General features: G+C 37.7%; 1 protein-coding gene across 2 annotated transcripts in view; it reads left to right on the plus strand.

Moving 5' to 3' along the window:
- Swt1 (SWT1 RNA endoribonuclease homolog) overlaps positions 1 to 17081 on the plus strand; it is a 68524-nt gene that overhangs the window by 33397 nt on the left and 18046 nt on the right. For both annotated transcript variants that reach the window (XM_055624639.1, XM_055624640.1), the window contains 3 exons: positions 3037 to 3185; positions 6815 to 7011; positions 10663 to 10794. In XM_055624639.1, the coding sequence (XP_055480614.1) occupies positions 3037 to 3185; positions 6815 to 7011; positions 10663 to 10794 (478 nt within the window). The remainder of the gene's footprint in view (positions 1 to 3036; positions 3186 to 6814; positions 7012 to 10662; positions 10795 to 17081) is intronic.

Consider the following 17081-nt stretch of genomic DNA (forward strand, 5'->3'; position numbering starts at 1 on the left):
TCAGTCTAGTGTGGTGACAGGTGCTTGTAATCCTAGCACTTGAGAGTTGGAGGCAGGAAAATCATAAGTTCAAGGTAAACTTCTGTTACATAGTAAGTGCAAGGCCAACCTAAACGATATAGGATCATTTCTAAAATCAGAAACAAAAACAATAATCAACCAAAATGGGTTGAAGAAATGGCTCAGTAGGTAAAAGTACTTGCTGTATAAGCATACTGACCTCTATTCAGATCCAGCCCAGTAAAAGCTGTGTGTGACAGTGTACTCTAACCTAGAGCTTGGGAGATGGGGACAGGTAGGTTTTAGGGGTTAGCTAGTTCAGCTAGAGGTTTTAAGGTTTGATGATCAACTGTTTGAAAAAACAAGGTGGAAAACCCATGAAAGAATACTTCAGGATTTCAACTACTAGACTCCATGCATGCACAGGCATCTCCAAAACAGACACATACACGCGTGTGCGAACATCAAAAAAGCTGGGGGGCTGTTCAGTCAGTAAAATGCTTAGAAACTAAGAATGAGGGACTGAGTTCAGTCCAGCACCTAGGTGAAAACCTGGGTGTGGTTGTTTGTGTCTCTAATACCTTGCTGGGGAGGCAGAGACAACATCCCTAGGGCTTGTTGATCAGTCAGTCTGGCTGAATTGGCAAGCTCCAGATTCAGAGTTTTGAGACCCTGTCTTAAAAAATAAGGCGGAAAGGTAGGAATCAGCCAAACCCAAAGCTTATCTTATCGGTATGGCTCTTCATGCTAGCCAACCTGCTCTGGTTATCTCATCTTTTCCCTTTTAAGTGTAGAATTATGAGTGGGTGGGTCATTACACAAACCCAGCATTTCTGGGGATTTGAGGTCTGGTCCTCATAGGTGCACTGCAAGTATTTTACCTATATAATGAGTCATCTCTTCCGCTCCAACGGCAGCTTTTAAAGTTTATATTTTTAAAAATTATATATTCACAATGTCTAGGAACATTAACAATGATACCATTTATAGGATAGTTTCAAAAATTTGTTATTTAGCTGCTCTTGTATGATTGCCTTCCTAAGGTTAAGCAGTAGTCTGTCCTAACATGTAGCAGAAAGGTGACAGGTAGTAGTTGTCACTGGTGGTAGAGAGAAAAACTAAGGGTACAATGGCTGTATCTTTCTTTTTTTGTTAGTTTGTTTTTCAAGACAGAGTTTCTATGAGTAGCCTTGGCTGTCCCAGAACTAGCTCTGTAGATCAGGCTGCCCTTGAACTCACAGAGATCCACCTGCCTCTGCCTCCCGAGTGCTAGGATTAAAGTTGTGTGCCACCACTGCCTGGCTTGACTGTATGTTCTATTAAAAATTATTTTTGTAGTCACTAAGTAGTGCCTCATTATTGATCCTTTGTTGCACTCGTTTTAAAATCTTTTATTTGGGGTTCCTTAAAGCCTCTCCCAACTCCCAACCCTAGGTAGGAGAGAGAAGATTAGTGGGAAGAGGGATGGCAGACCCCTTTATTTTTCCCAGATATTTAGGGTTGATGGGTTCTTTGGGGTCTATAGCAATCTCCCGTCAATAGCAAACGCAGCAAGCTGTCCCCTCCAAGCTGCTGTGTTGAAATGTTCTTTTCAGCTGTGGACAAACTAAAGCCCAAAATAAAATGCCACACTTGGGATTAAAACAAAAAATATTTACATAACTGAGTTTTAAAAGAAACCAAAACTTCCATTATAGTCCTTGATCTAGATAAATCTGATACTTCTTGTTTAGTGGCTTGTAGAGAATATATAGTTTTCACTCTAAGATAATTTTGTTTATTTTGAGATAGGATCTTATATTTTGGGCTGGCCCTGAAATTAATGTGTAGTTTAGGATAATCTTGAACCTATGATTCACCTGCTGCCTCATGTGCTGTGATTACAGGTGTGCACCATGAGTTCCAGCTTTTCAAATGATTGTACGTTAGAAAAGTCATGATGTATAATTTTGTATACTGTCTTTACATAGTAGTGCGTGTAGTGGTTGCACTGTACATGTGTTTGACTTCAGTATTCCAAGCTTAATATCATTATATCAATTCATGGAGCAATGTTTGGAAAGAACTGATTAGCTTTTTTGACTTTGTCTATATGAATTTTTGTTTTTGTTATATCTGTATAGAATTTATCATTCTTATTTTGCTTTTCTTCAGAATTTTAACAAAAACTGTTTTTCAATTTTTTGAGACATCTCATGTAGCCCAGGCTTGCCTTGCGTGTGTCACATAGTTTTCAGATGTTTTTTGTTTGTTTCAGACAGTCCCTCACTATGTAGACAAGACTGTCCTTGAACTTGCAGCAATTTCCCTGCCTTTGCCTCTTGAGTACTGGAATTACAGGAATGCCCTACTATATAGCGCTTCTTCATAACGTTTCTGGCTTCTTTATAACGTTTTAAACCTTTGAAATGATTGTCACCAATAACTTGGAAATTTATTGGAGAACATTGTGGTAGATTATCTTACTTTAATATACAGGAGGAAAATTCTAGATTCTTTTGTTTCTTATTGTCCAAAGTCTTTATTAGCTGAACTCTTGTATATAAAGAGATAATATACTATTATCAATAAATCTTGCTTTACTTCTCATGTGATAGATTTTTAGATACATGATAGTTGCTTAATCATGACAGGAGCCACATTTAACTTATATGCTTGCCTCTAATATGTGACTCATTCCTTTAAATAGTCATCTGGATGTGAGACAACTTCAGCTTTGAAAGCACTGTGCTTGGCTTTTTATCTAGTGATTAATCCTTTTTATGAAGAATGTCATATTTCACTTTTCTTCCCTTTGACGTTGACTGTGTTCAAGGAGCTCCTAGAATCTGAAAACAATACCAGAGTCAGCATGAACACTTTGTCTATAAATAAATGTGTTCAATTGTTGCTTCCTATAACAGACTATTAGTTGTGACATGTATGCGGAAATTTTTATTTAAATTGCAAAATTAATACTTGATTAGTGTTTCAGGGGATCATTGTGTTGTATGCCTGTTCTTTTATATATTTTTTTTCTTAATTCTCTCTTACTAGCTAATGATTCAGTGGATTTTGCAACAGTGAAATTTCTGCTTCAGGATTCTAAAAGTTTGTTACATGCTTTCAGTACAAGGTCAAACTATGATGGTATTCTTCCCCAGACCTTTGCTCAAGTAAACAGACTCCTCCAAGTACTTGCAGAGGTAAGATACCTATAGATTACTATTTAGAGTAGCTGATCACATACATTCCAAACATGAATTTAGTGGACAAAAATAAAAGGATATTATTATCCTGACTTATTCTAGTATTCTAAAGACTTTGAGTAAATAACAAGTATATTGAAGTATAGGCAAGTCTTATTACAGGTTATGAAACATTCATCTTCTATGAAAGTTGTATCACAATAGTTGTTGAGGGTTTTCTGATGTTGTTGTTGTTATTGGTAACAGGGTTTTCATATAGCCTAGGCTAGCCTACAATTTCTGTGTGGCCAAGGATAACCTTAAACTCTTTAACTCCTGAGTACTGGGATTGTAGATGAACCCTCATGCTCTGTTTATGTAGTGCTTGAGATCTAATCCAGAGTGTCATGTGTGCGAGGCAAAGCACTTTATCAACTGAGCATTTGGAACCCTAAAATGCATTTTACTGAGGATTGTTATATAATTCACTTAGATGTGGTACATATCTTAAGTATCTATTTATGTCTCTAACTTGAAAAATAAAATTATTTCTAAAATAGGGTATCTCAATAGAACTTGAAAAGTGTACTTAATCTTAATTTATCAAGTACAGAAAATAAAAAAAGAACATTCATTATCTATTTGCTTGGGAAAAGCTTCTGAGAAACTAAAATGAGACAGTTAATTAGCCTCATTTTCAGATGGGTGTCTGAGAGGTGTGAGAGTAGGGAAGGGTAAAAACACCCTTGTCTTGTTAGCTTTCTAACACCAGAATATTTTCATCAGCCACCATGCTAGAATAATTCAAATCGATTTTGTTGATTAGTTTTAGATTTTGCATATCCAGGATCCTGATCTGTGGGTTTTTGTTCTTGTTTTGTTTTTTGCCTCTGGTTCTTTAAATTCTTTCAGTCTTTAAATCCCTGCCCTCTTTTGTAAAATGAGTACAATAATATTTCTTGACTTAGAATTCCCAAAAGAATGAACTAAGTTAATGAATAACTTAGTGCCTTGAAGATAGTAAGTGCTATATAAGTGTTTATTTAAAAAAAAAAAAAATCCACTAGCATGCTTGTGTATACTCTTGATTTCAGAGCCAGAACAAAGGAGAAATAGGTAAAGACTTAATTTCAAATGTTTATGCTAGTTAAAACAGTTATATGGGTGGTAGCTCAGTGGAGAGCTTGGTTGTCATGGACAGAGCCTTGAGTTCGTCCCAGCACTGTCACAAAAGTTAATTTTAGGGGAAAAAAAGTTTATTATTTATGTTTATATTTATGTTTATTAAGTTAATAATTTAATATAAACAGACAAAATGAGATCATTGCTTTTTGCTTTCTGACCCATAAAATAGAGAATAGTGTGGAATCATAACCTTTTTTTATAGATTGCTAAAAATCAAATCTCTCTTAGGCTTCTTACCATCTTGCATGAGTTTTTAAATCTTTCTGTTTTTAAATTTCTTCTACTTAAAAATCTGAATTGTTCTGTCTCATAGGGTTTCTGTGTCATAGTACTGGGTAGTCATGAGGGTTGAGTGAGCTAATATGAAACCTGTAGAAAGCTCCTGTACACACCATGTTCACATAAATAGCAACATTAATATTTATATAGTATTAGAAATTTTGTTTAAAGCATTTTAAAGCATAAAAATAGTAAGACATTAACTTTTGAAATTATCTTTTATTAACATAGAAGTTTAACCCTAGAAAACTATTTTTTCTTTTGTGTTGGCCACCTACTACTGGGCATTGGTGTTAGCCTTATAGTTAATATGTGCAGTGAGACTCCATTGGAGAAAACTAATTTTGTCTTTGCAAGTGGGAATCAATTGCAAATAGCTTTTTGGTTAGGCATGAGAGCTTGTGTTCACTTGACTTTCTCAGTGCTGGGACCCTATCTATAAAATGGCTAGTTCTCAACTCTCTGCTAGCCTTCCTCCCAGTTTCCAGCCCAGATGCTTTAAATGTTTCTCTCAAATGTCCCTCCCTCAGTTCTCCAATAGTCTGCTTAAACAGTCCCTTCTCCCATTTTTCCCAGTACTAGTTGCTCCAAACTATAACAATTGTTCTAGCCTATCTGCTCAGTTCAACTTCTCCTGGCTTAACTGTCTCCTAACAAAATCTGCCTTCTCTTCTTTCTCATTTTGATAGCCACAGCCCTGCCAAGCCTCAGCTGGCTTTTTATAACCTATCCTGTTCTCAGAAATCCAAGAGGAAACCAACACTGAAGGTCATAGAGTCAAGCAGTAATACAGCTAAGATTTAAAGAGCTGGTTGACAAGCAACTGGGGATCCCTTAAGGGGCCAGTCACACAAGAGAAATCACACTACACTAGACTGGCTTGAACTTTTACAGGGCTTCTGTGTGCTGTCATTGTCTCTGTGAATTCATACGTGCTTCCTTCTTGTTGTATCTGGAAGACACTGTTTCCTTGGAGTCATGTGTCACCTCTGGGTCTTACAGTCTTTCCATCTCCTCTTCCACATAGATCCCTGAGCCTGGGATGGGGATGGGGATGGGGCTTTGGTGAATACATCCCATTTAGGACTGAGTGCTCCAAAGTCTCTCACTATCTTCACATTGTCTAGTTGTGGGTCTCTGTGTTTGTTCCCATCTACTGCAAGAAGCAGCTTCTCTAATAAGAGCAGAGCAAGGCACTAAACTATGGATACAGCAGCATGTCATTAGGCGTCATTCTATTGCTATGTCCCTCCTTAGCCCCATGATCTATCTGGTTTCAGGTTCTTGGCCACTTTAGTAGTGTCGGATGTGGATTCCATCTTAAGAGTGGGCCTTAAATTCAATCAGGTTGGCTAATCACGTAACATTTATGTAACCATTGAGCCAGTATATCTTTCAAGCCAGTTACTTTAGTACATCACCAGGTTTGTTTCTGAGAAATATTGATGATTAATTACTTTTCTCTTCTGCTAGCATGCAGTGTACCTTCCAGTATCATAAACCCTAGTCAGTTGTAGTGAAGGCTCTAATTAGACACCAGCTCAACCTCTCTGTGTAAGTGTTGTCTTCAGCAGTAGGGCCTTACCATCAGGTTGTAGAGAGTAATCAATAGCCTTGACAATAACCTGTGATGTTTGGGGGTTTCCATGGACTCCTTTGACCAACAACTCAACAAAACGTAACCCACTCCTGGCACTGGAAGTTTTGCTTGGTGACATAAGATGTCTAGCTGGGGCATTATTTCCCTTACTATTTGGTTATTCCATTTAGATTCCCTTCATATATTTTTGGACGCTTCTACAGTAGTAGGTTTCCATATGGATTTTCAAATGCCACTAGTGTTAGTAGTTCCTTCCCAGATTTCCTTCTTTACCCTTTTCTTCAATCCCCTTCCCTATTTAATCATCCTAGTTTGCCCTTTGTCTCTACATAACAATATATTGAACAGTATTCTTAATTGGCATTCTGCATATTAGCTAAGAAAGGTTATTATATCAAATAAATTGAGCATATTTGATATAAATAGGAACGAAAAATATTTTTTCTATAGCTAATGCTTTTCTAGGAATATTCTATGCATATAAAAGAGAAGATTAGCCAGCGTATCTGGAAAGCTAGTATCTCAGTTTTCTCAGTTGCTAGTGAAGGATTGGTGTGCATTTCATGTAATTCTTATATCACAGGTCAAGACAAAACGTAAGCCAAGTACTTCAGAAAGCACAGTGAGTAAAGAGCAGGAAGACACTTCTTTGATGAAGCTTCATAACCAAGAAGTCACTGTTTTCTTGGATTCTCCAGTTCACCAGCTTCCCCAGTTCACCAGGCATCAAGAAATCTGGTCTGTCCTGGAAAATGTTTGGACTTCAATATATCAGAACAGGTACTAAATTCCCAAGACATTTTCATCTTAATCATAACAACTTTGCTTTTTGTAGGGTTTCTGTTATTACCATTTCTACTGTAGTTAGTATTTGGGCTATGAGTTTAATGTTCTAGATTGTCATGTAGGAGGCAGGAATGACTGCTTTAAATATAAAACCATACCTGAGATATGGTTTGAAAGCATAGGTATTGATCTGTAATATTCATGCAATTGTATTGTATGCTAGAGAGCTCTGTGCTATTGCTGGATAATAGACTATATAATAGCATTTCAGTAAGTGACAATGTTTATATTACCTTAACAATACATATTTATTTAGCCTAGTTTTTTTTTTTTTTTTTTTTTACAAAAGTCTAGTTGATACCAGAATTGCAGTAGAACTCATTGAATCTTAATTCTTTCATATAAAAATGTTTATTTGGAGGTCTTATAGGTCTATTCTTAATTATTCATAGAAGTCACTAGAATATGCTTATGGTTATTATCACCTAGGCAGAATCTAGAAACATCTGGGTGATGAGCTTCTGGGTGTGCCTCTTGAAGATTGTCTTGATTGCTTATTTGCTTAATTGAAGACCCGCCAGCAGAGGGCAGCACTATCCCCTGGCTGGGTCCAAGATGTGTGAAATAAAGGGAGCTGAGCAGCAGCCCATATTTATCTCTTGTTACTGTGGCTGCAATGTGACTAGCTGCCTCAAGGTCCTGTGGCTTTTTTGATGCCCCCAGCATGAACTGAACCCAGAACTGTGAACTAAAGTAAACTTTTTCCTTCTTAAATTGCTTTTGTCAAGAGTATTTTATTTAGCAATAGGAAAAGAAACACACAAGTTCTTTTGCACAACCATAAATGCCACCATTTTTGTGGCTTGATAATCAGTTTTGAACTTATATAATGTCAGGTTTTGTTGTCTTAGTAATGAGGAAATTAGATGTTGAGTGCTTTGTACTGCTGATTCAGGTCAAAAAATAATCTTTTATCTGAACATAGTAACATAGGCTTATAATCCTACTTACTGTTCAGGAGGGTGAGACAGAATGGTTGTGACATGGAGGCCAGTCTGGGATACATAGGATTCTGTCTCAAAAACAAAACAAAGCAAGGCTTTTCTGAAATTTATCATTCATGTTTCTGAGGCACTTGTTTAAATGTGTATTTCTGAGTTTACAGAATGATTTGTAATTACAGTTTGTTGCCTTTGTCATTACTATTCTCAGTGACTCAGAATTTATTACTACTGTGCAGGGAAAAATAATAAACTGCTTTGGCAATTGATAATTTTCTATAAACTGACTACTTAGGCAGTCGAATAGCTTATTTCATAATGTTGAATCTAATGAATCTGACAGTAGATTGCAGCTTTTACATATAACTGATTTGAAATGTTTCTGTCCAGAATCAACTGACTTTATAATGAATTATATTAATAAAATTTATTTAATCTATATTTTTATGTTGTACTTTATGTAAAAATAACAAACAAAACTGTTTTGGTACTTTTTCTTTTTTCCTTCTTTTTGAGACAGTCTCACTTTGTAGCCCTGACTGGCCTGGAAAATTCACTTTTCTCTGCCTCCTGATTGCTGGGATTAATGACATGGGAACCACTTTGGCTTAGTGTTTTTGATACATAAAAATTGTACCAGTTCCTCTTGGGACAATAAAGACAATGACTTTAGGAAAACTAGTCTTTCTGAAAATCAGTTTGTTCATCTTGAGGCAGAATAGGATCACATGATCTTTAAGGTCTACAGACTCCAAAATTTCATGACTTAGACTTTGGACTGTTTTAACACTCTCATGTTTGTTTTTTTTGTTTGTTTTGTTCATTCATTCTTTTTAAATTAATTTATGTACGTTGGTGTTTTGCCTGTATGTATATCTGTGTGAAGTTGTCAGATCCTGGAGTTACAGACAGTTGTGAGCTACCCTGTGGGTACTGACGATTGAACCCGGGTCCTCCTTAAGTGCAATCAGTGCTCTTAGCCACTGAGCCATTTCTCCAGCCCACCCACCTCCCTTTTTTTTTCTTGAGGCAGGCTCTCTTTAGTCCTGGAGTTTGCTATGTATGCAAGGCTGATCTCAAACTCAACAGAAATCCTCCTGCCTCTATAGTCATCACAGGCGTGTGCCATGATGTTCAGCTTTATGTGTTTCTTTAATGATACTACCTAATGTTAATATTCTGTAGATCCATCATTTCTTCTAGGCATATGTGTTAGTTTCCCAGAGGAGTCACCATAAAAGTATGTATTCTTAGAGTATTATAATTTCATTTGAGAACAGTAATGAAGACCCAAAACTGGAAAAGCAAAAGACGGGAGGGAGTTCTAATTGAGAATCTGCTCTGTGCTTTTCTGTCTTCCAGTGGTCAACCTTAGTCCTTGCCTAGTAATTGCATCTCTCCAGTCTCTACTTTTGTCTTCATGGAGAGGGTATGGCTTATTCTAATCCAACCCTCTTTTAGCTTAACCATTTACATTTGCCAAAGCCCTGTTTCAAGTGAGACCTAGATCAGTGGTTCTCAACCTTGGTAATGCTGCGACCCTCTAATACAGTTCCTCATGTTGTAGTGACTCCTCCAATTATAAAGTTAGTATCATTGACACTTCATAGCTGTAATTTTGCTACTGTTATGAATCATAATGTAAATATCTATGTTTTCTGATGGTCGTAGGTGAGCCCTGTGAAAGGATCATTTGACCACCAAAAGGGTTGCAAGCCACAGGTAGAGAACCACTGCTCTAGATGAATGTGAATTTGGAGGACACTATTAAGATACAAAGTGTTTTGATTTTTAATATGGTTACTGTTACCTAAGTAAATATTTATTTATTTAGGGACAGGGTCTCAACATGTAGCCCTGGCTGTTCTGAGCTTACTGCATAGCCCAGGCTGACTTTGAACTTAGATCTATCTGCCTGCTTTTGACTCCCAACTGCTAGGATTAAAGGCATGCACCACAATACTTAGTTTTATTTTTGATTCATATATAACATAAACATTTAAAAATATCTTAGTAATTTAATAAGTAGACATTAGAAGTTTCACTAATTATCTATTGCAATTATTAATTCACAATAACCTTCTGGAAGTGGAATTACAAGGATGAACTTCCAGTTTTTTATTTAATCTGATTCGTAGTTCTTTCTTCATGTTTATGTTCTTGTTTTTAAATCACTTGATGCTTACTGACTAACAGCTGGGGTTTACATCAAACTAGGTGCCAGGGAACCAAAGATAAATGTAGTGCAACCTCTGACTCCAACATTGGAACAGTCATGTTAAGTGATATAATAGTGGTTGGGGATGGGGTAGGAGTTGCGTAGACCTTTAATCTTAGCACTTGGGAGGCACACTTGAAAGAATGTTAATAATATTACTTCTACATCTCTGTGTTTTTTTAGAGTGAAATGTACCTAGTTTTTATATTAATTCCTTTAATATATTAATTTCTTTAGTATGGTGTGTGGCCTAGATTCCTAGTGTGGATCTTAGCCTAGACTTCTTTCATGTCATAGTCATTTATTTCTAATTTAAATAGATAAGCATTGCAAAAAAATTAATCACATTGTTACTTTTTTTATATGTTATGAATGAAAACACCTACAAGTCCTAAGTAAGTGCATCTTTTCTTTCCGTTTTTTTAGCACAGATGTGTTTCAAAAACTGGACTCAAGTTCAACTCTGACCACTTCAAAACTAGCATCATTTAGAGAAGCATTTGCATATCTTCAAAAGTTGATGGCAGCTGTGAAGGATATTCTTGAAGGAATTCAAAGGTAAACATTATGTTAAATTTAAAATTTATAAATTCTATATTAATCAGCTTAATTTAGACCTGCTAGAAGTCTTTCAGCATGTTATAAACTATTGGCTTTTATTGACACGGGGTTCCACTATTGAGCCTTGAAAGGTCAGATGTGGGCCAGACTGGCCTCAGACTCACAGAGATCTGCCTGGCTCTGTCTCCTGAGTGCTGGGATTGACACTGTACACCACCATACTTAACAGATGATTGGCTTTTAGATTTACCTTTCTTTCTTTCCTACAGATAATAAGGATTTGTAGTTTAGAACACAAAAATGTTTCTACCTTAACCTTTTATAGGAAGAAAAAAAAAATACTAGATACCCCCTCTCTGAAGGACTTGATTTTATTTGATAGTACAGTTTCTGGGACAGTCCCAGGCACTTTTGGGCACTTGGTAATTACCTGTGCAAGAATACATTAACAAATACATTAAGTTTTAACAGGATTAAATTCCTAAACCACAGTTTCACTGTACTACAAACTGAAATACAAGTGTGATGGGCAACATGGTCTTATTTTTATATATGTCTGATTTAAATATTTGTCATTTATAGGAAATAATAGGCTTTTCTCTTATAGCTTTTAAAAATTTATATAATTACTAATATTTAAAGGGTATTTTACCTAATTTTGGACTACAAGTGATTTTTACAAAAAGCAGTTATCAAAGTCTTGCCAATTTTAAATTATTAGTGAACTAAAACATGGCAGATCCTAACATGAGTCAAATACAGCCTCTATATGCAGTAAATCTTTTAACTTCAAGTAATAATAAATACTCAAGTGACTGTTGCTCACTTGGGTGTATAAACCCCTGTTTTACAACACCTGCAGAAAAGAAGTATAGAAATTTGTTTTTAAATCACTTGACTGATGCTTACTGAGCACCTGCTGGGGTTGATATCATACTGTATACCAGGGAACCAAAGCTAAATATGGTGCAACCTATGACTCCAACATGGGAGCAGTCATGTTAAAAGATATAGTAGTGGCCGGGGATGGGCTGGGAGTTGCACTTTAATCCTAGCACTTGGAAGACAGAGGCAGGAGGAGCTCTGTGAGTTTAAGGCAAGCCCAATCTACAAAGCGAGTTCTCAGACAGCCAGGGCTACAGAGAGAAACCCTCTCTCAAAAAAAAAAAAAAAAATGCAGTAGTGCCTTCTCATGTATTAAATGTGCATCTCAATATTCCCAGTCATTCCTGAAACCACAAACAATTGAGTACCACATGTACTACGTCTGTTAATGTATTATCAATAATAAAGTTTAACTTATAAATTAAGCATACATAAGAGTTCCTTGACAGAGTGTTTCTGATCAAAAAAGCTTTGGAAATACTGTATACTATGCTAGTCTGTTGTAATCATTTTATATCCATTAGCATATTAGTAGCTTTATAAACTTATGCTATAGGTTGTTTTAAAGTAACACTACTATTTGAGAGGCTAGTACAAGAGGATTTCAAGTTCAAGGTGAGCCAGCATGGACTATGTCAAGAGACTCTGTCTTAAGGCAAGATATAAGTGAGAGGATAATATTCTCAGTGTTTTATAGATTATTGTGGTTTGAAAATGAAGCTGGGCACAGTGGCTCATAACTATAGTCCTGTTACTTCGGGAGGCAGAGGCAGGCAAGTCTCTCTGAGTTCGAGGCCAGCCTGGCCCACACCTGACCTTCCAGGACAGGTCTATAAAGTGAGCCAGGACAGCCAACGCTACACAGAGAAACTCTGTCTTGAAAAACAAAACAAAGAAGAAGAAAAAAAAAGAAAATGAGGTGTTGATATCAATAACCAACTCAGTGATTCTTGTAAGAGAACTTTTTAACATTTTATTTTTTTAATTTTTTCTTTATTATTATTATTTATTACAATTTACTCACTTTGTATCCTGGCTATAGCCTTCTTGCTCATCTCTTCCTGGTCCTACTCTTCCTCCACAACTCCCAAGTCCCTCCCCCTAGTCCTAATAGGGGAAGTCTTCCTTCTCTACTATCTGACCCTAGCCTATCAGGTTTCATCTGGTCTGTCTAGATCCTCTTTCTCTGTGGCCTAAGAAGGCCACCTCACCAGGAGGAGGTGAACAAAGAGCAGGCAACCAAGTTCATGCCAGTGACTGCCTCTGCTCCCCTTTCTAGGGAACCCACATGGAGCCTGAGCTGCCTATGGGCTACATCTGAGCCAGGGGTCTAGGTCCTCTCCATGCATAGTCCTTGGTTGATTCATTAGTCTGTAAGACCCTGTGAACCCAGATTTTTTTGGCTCTGTGTTGGTCTCTTTGTAGAGCTTCTGTCCCCTCCAGGTCTTTCTGTCTCCTTCTTCCATAAGATTCCTTGCACTCTGCCCAAAGTTTCACTATGAGTCTCAGCATCTGCTTCAATACTCTACTGGGTAGAGTCTTTAAGAAGGCCCCTGTGTGAGAATGCGCCAGATTGATTTCCCAAGTGATAGTGCAAGTTTACATTCTCACCAGCAGTGGAGGCGGGTTCCCCTTCTCCACATCCTCTCCAGCATGTATTGTCACTTGAGTTTTTTATCTTAGCCATTCTGATGGGTGTAAGGTGAAATCTCAGGGTCCTTTTGATTTGCATTTCTCTTATAGCTAAGGATGTTGAGCATTTCTTTAAGTGTTTCTCTGCTATTCGATATGTCTCTATAGAGAATTCTCTGTTTAGTTCTGTACACCATTTTTAATTGATTTAATTGATTATTGATTTGTTATTTTTTATCTTTTTCCGTTCTTTATATATTCTTGATATTAGCCCTCTGTCAGATACAGGGTTGGTGAAGATCTTTTCCCAATCTGTAGTTTTGTTCTGATGATAGTGTCCTTTGCTTAGTGCTTCCTCAAGATCCAGCTATACCACTCCTAGGCATATATCCAAAATATGTTCAAGTACACAGCAAAGACATTTGCTCAACTATGTTTGTAGCAGCTTTATTCGTAATAGCCAGAACCTGGAAACAACCCAGATGTCTCTCAACAGAGGACTGGATACAGAAATTGTGGTACATTTACACAGTGGAATACTACTCAGCAATTAAAAACGAGGAAATCATGAAATTTGCAGGCAAATGGTGGGAACTAGAAAAGATCATCCTGAGTGAGGTATCCCAGAAGCAGAAAGACACACATGGTATATACTCACTTACACGTGGATATTAGACATATAATATAGGAGAAACATACTAAAATCTGTACACCTAAAGAAGCTAATCAAGAAGGAGGACCCTGGGTAAGATGACCAATCCTCATTCAGAAAGGCAAACAGAAGGGACATTGGAAGAGGGAGAAAACAGGAAACAGGACAGGAGCCTACCACAGAGGGCCTCTGAAAGACTACCCTGCAGGTTATCAAAGCAGAGGCTGAGACTCACAACCAAACTTTGGGCGTAGTGGAGGGAATCATATGAAAGAAGGGGGAGATGAAAGAAGGGGGAGTTAGTAAGACCTGGAGGAGACAGGAGCTCCACAAGGAGAGCAACAGATCAAAGAAATCTGGGCCCAGGGGTCTTTTCTGAGACTTACTCTAACCAAGGACCATGCATGGAGATAACCTAGAACCCTGCTCAGATGTAGCCCATCGCAGCTCAATCTCCAAGTGGGTTCCATAGTAATGGGAAGAGAGACTGTCTCTGACATGAACTTAGTGGCTGGCTTTTTGATCACCTCCACCTGAGGGGGAGCAGCCTTACCAAGCCACAGAGGAAGACAATGCAGCCAGTCCTGATAAGACCTGATAGGCTAGGGTCAGATAGAAAGGATCAGTGGACTGGGGGAGGGGCATGGGAGGAGATGAGAGAGGGAGTGTGGGATTGGGAGAGGATGAGGGAGGGGGCAACAACTGGATACAAAGTGAATAAACTGTAATTAATTTTAAAAAATAAGTTTAAAAAAATTCAGTTGGCGTTGGGGGGGGAATCCTACTTTCTCTAAATACTATGTTTTCATAAAATCCATCCTAGGTGTTAGTATTTAGGCAGCCTGCTTCTGGGTTGCCTAGCAACCCATGATGTCATCATGTGTTGCTGGCCAGGTAGCCACACCTGGTGGGTGAGGTTACGTTGCTCCTTAATAGGATCAACCAGCCACTTTACCCCTCTCTTGGCTCTTGCTCTCTTGGGTCTTGCCTTCTTGCCCTCTTGGCTCTTGGCTCTTGCCCTCTCCCCCCTCTCCCCCTTCTCTGTCTCGGCTCCCTCTCTTCTTTCCCCATCATGTCTCACTCTCTCCTCTCTCTCTTCATTTCCATCTAATAAACCTCTTTTATGTAAAATCTGCTGTGCACTTCATCATTGTCTTATTTGGTCCTAACACTGGGAACAGTCTGTTGTGTATGGGTGGACCTATCTATGGGTGGATATGGTCTGTTCAAACTTTAAAATGGAATAGAACACATGCAAGGCCCTAGATTGGACCGCAGCACTGGAAAACAGTGGCTGAAAGACTAGTAGACAATTTAACTTTTAGAGATTTCATAAAATTGCACATCAAGATATACATAAATCTCAGATCTTATGTTTGTACTTACTTTAGAAAATAGCTCCAGAGGCTCATTGGATAAGAATACTTGCTACACAAACATGAATATTAATCCCTAGTACCACAGAAACAGTGCACCTCAGTGCTGTGAGAGACGGGACTTACTGGAGCTTACTGTCTGCCAGCCTAGCTTCAGGACCATCTGTCTTAAGGGAATAAGGCAGAGAGGGGCAGAACAGGACACAAATGCCATCCTCCTCTGGCCTCTGCATACACATACAGCTGTACACACGTGCACACATGTAGAAATATACTCTCTATCGCCCTACCCCCAGACACCTAGAGAGAGACAAAGAGAGAGAGACAGCTCTTATAAGGTATTTCAAACCAAATTCATAAGATATAGTGGAAGTTTTAAAACAACTAATAAGCAATCTTTTTTAAAAAAACAAGTTTAACTTTTTTTAAATCATATTTTATGCTTAGCTCTACATAGCCAAATATATGTGTTAGTTAGTATTTGTTCCTTCAACTAAACGTAACTAAACAAAGTAATGGAAAAAAAGCCACCTAAACTTGAGATAGCCTCAAGGGCTGGGAAAAATGGCTAAGTGGCGGAAGTGTTTACTGTACAAGGAAACATGAGGATCTGAGTTCAGGTTATGAGCACATACTTTAGTATCTTTTGGATATATGCCTAGGAGTGGTATAGCTGGATCTTGAGGTAGCACTATTGCTGATTGTCTGAGAAAGCACCAGATTCATTTCCAAAGTGGTTGTACAAGTTTACATTCCCACCAACAATGGAGGAGAGTTCCTCTTTCTCTTCATCCTCTCCAGCAGGTGTTGTCACTTGAGTTTTTGATCTTAGCCATTCTGATGGGTGTAAGGTAAAATCTCAGGGTCATTTTGATTTGCATTTCCCTGATGACTAAGGACAATGAGCATTTCTCTAAGTGTTTCTCTGCCATTCAATATTCCTCCATTGAGAATTCCCTATTTAGCTCTATACCCCATTTTTTAATTGGATTGCTTGATTTGTTGCTTTTTAACTTCTGGAGTTCTTTATATATTCTGGATATTTAGCCCTCTGTCAGATATAGTGTTGATGAAGATCCATTCCCAGTCTGTAGGCTGTCATTTTGTTCTGATGACAGTGTCCTTTGCTTTACTGAAGCTTTTCAGTTTCATGAGGTCCCATTTATTGATTGTTGTTCTTAGAGCCTGTACTGTTGGTGTTCTGTTCAGGAAGTTGTCTCTTGTGCCAATGAGTTCCAGGTTCTTCCTCACTTTTTCTTGTAACAGGTTTAGTGTAACTGGTTTTATGTTAAGGTCTTTGATCCATTTCATCTTTAGTTTTGTGCAGGGTAATAAATATGGATCTATTTGCATTTTTCTGCTTGTAGACATCCAGTTAGACCAGCACTATTTGTTGAAGATGCTATCTTTTTTTCATTGTATGGTTTTGGCATCATTGTAAAAAATCAGGTGTCTATATAAGTGTGTGAGTTTATTTCAGGGTCTTCTATTTGATTCCATTGATCCACCAGTCGGTTTCTATGCCAGTACCATACAGTTTTTATTACTGTTCCTCTATAGTACAGTTTAAGATCAGGGATGGAGATACCTCCAGAAGATCTTTTATTTTAGAGGATTGTTTTTAGCAATTCTGGGTTTCTTGTTATTCCATATGAAGTTGAGAATTTTTCTTTCAAGGTCTATAAAGAATTGTGTTGCTAATTTGATGGGAATTGCATTGAATCTGTAGATTGCTTTTA

The sequence above is a fragment of the Psammomys obesus genome, unplaced genomic scaffold (genome assembly GCF_907164565.1).
Source record: "Psammomys obesus unplaced genomic scaffold, mPsaObe1.curated_primary_1811, whole genome shotgun sequence".
NCBI lineage: Eukaryota > Metazoa > Chordata > Mammalia > Rodentia > Muridae > Psammomys > Psammomys obesus.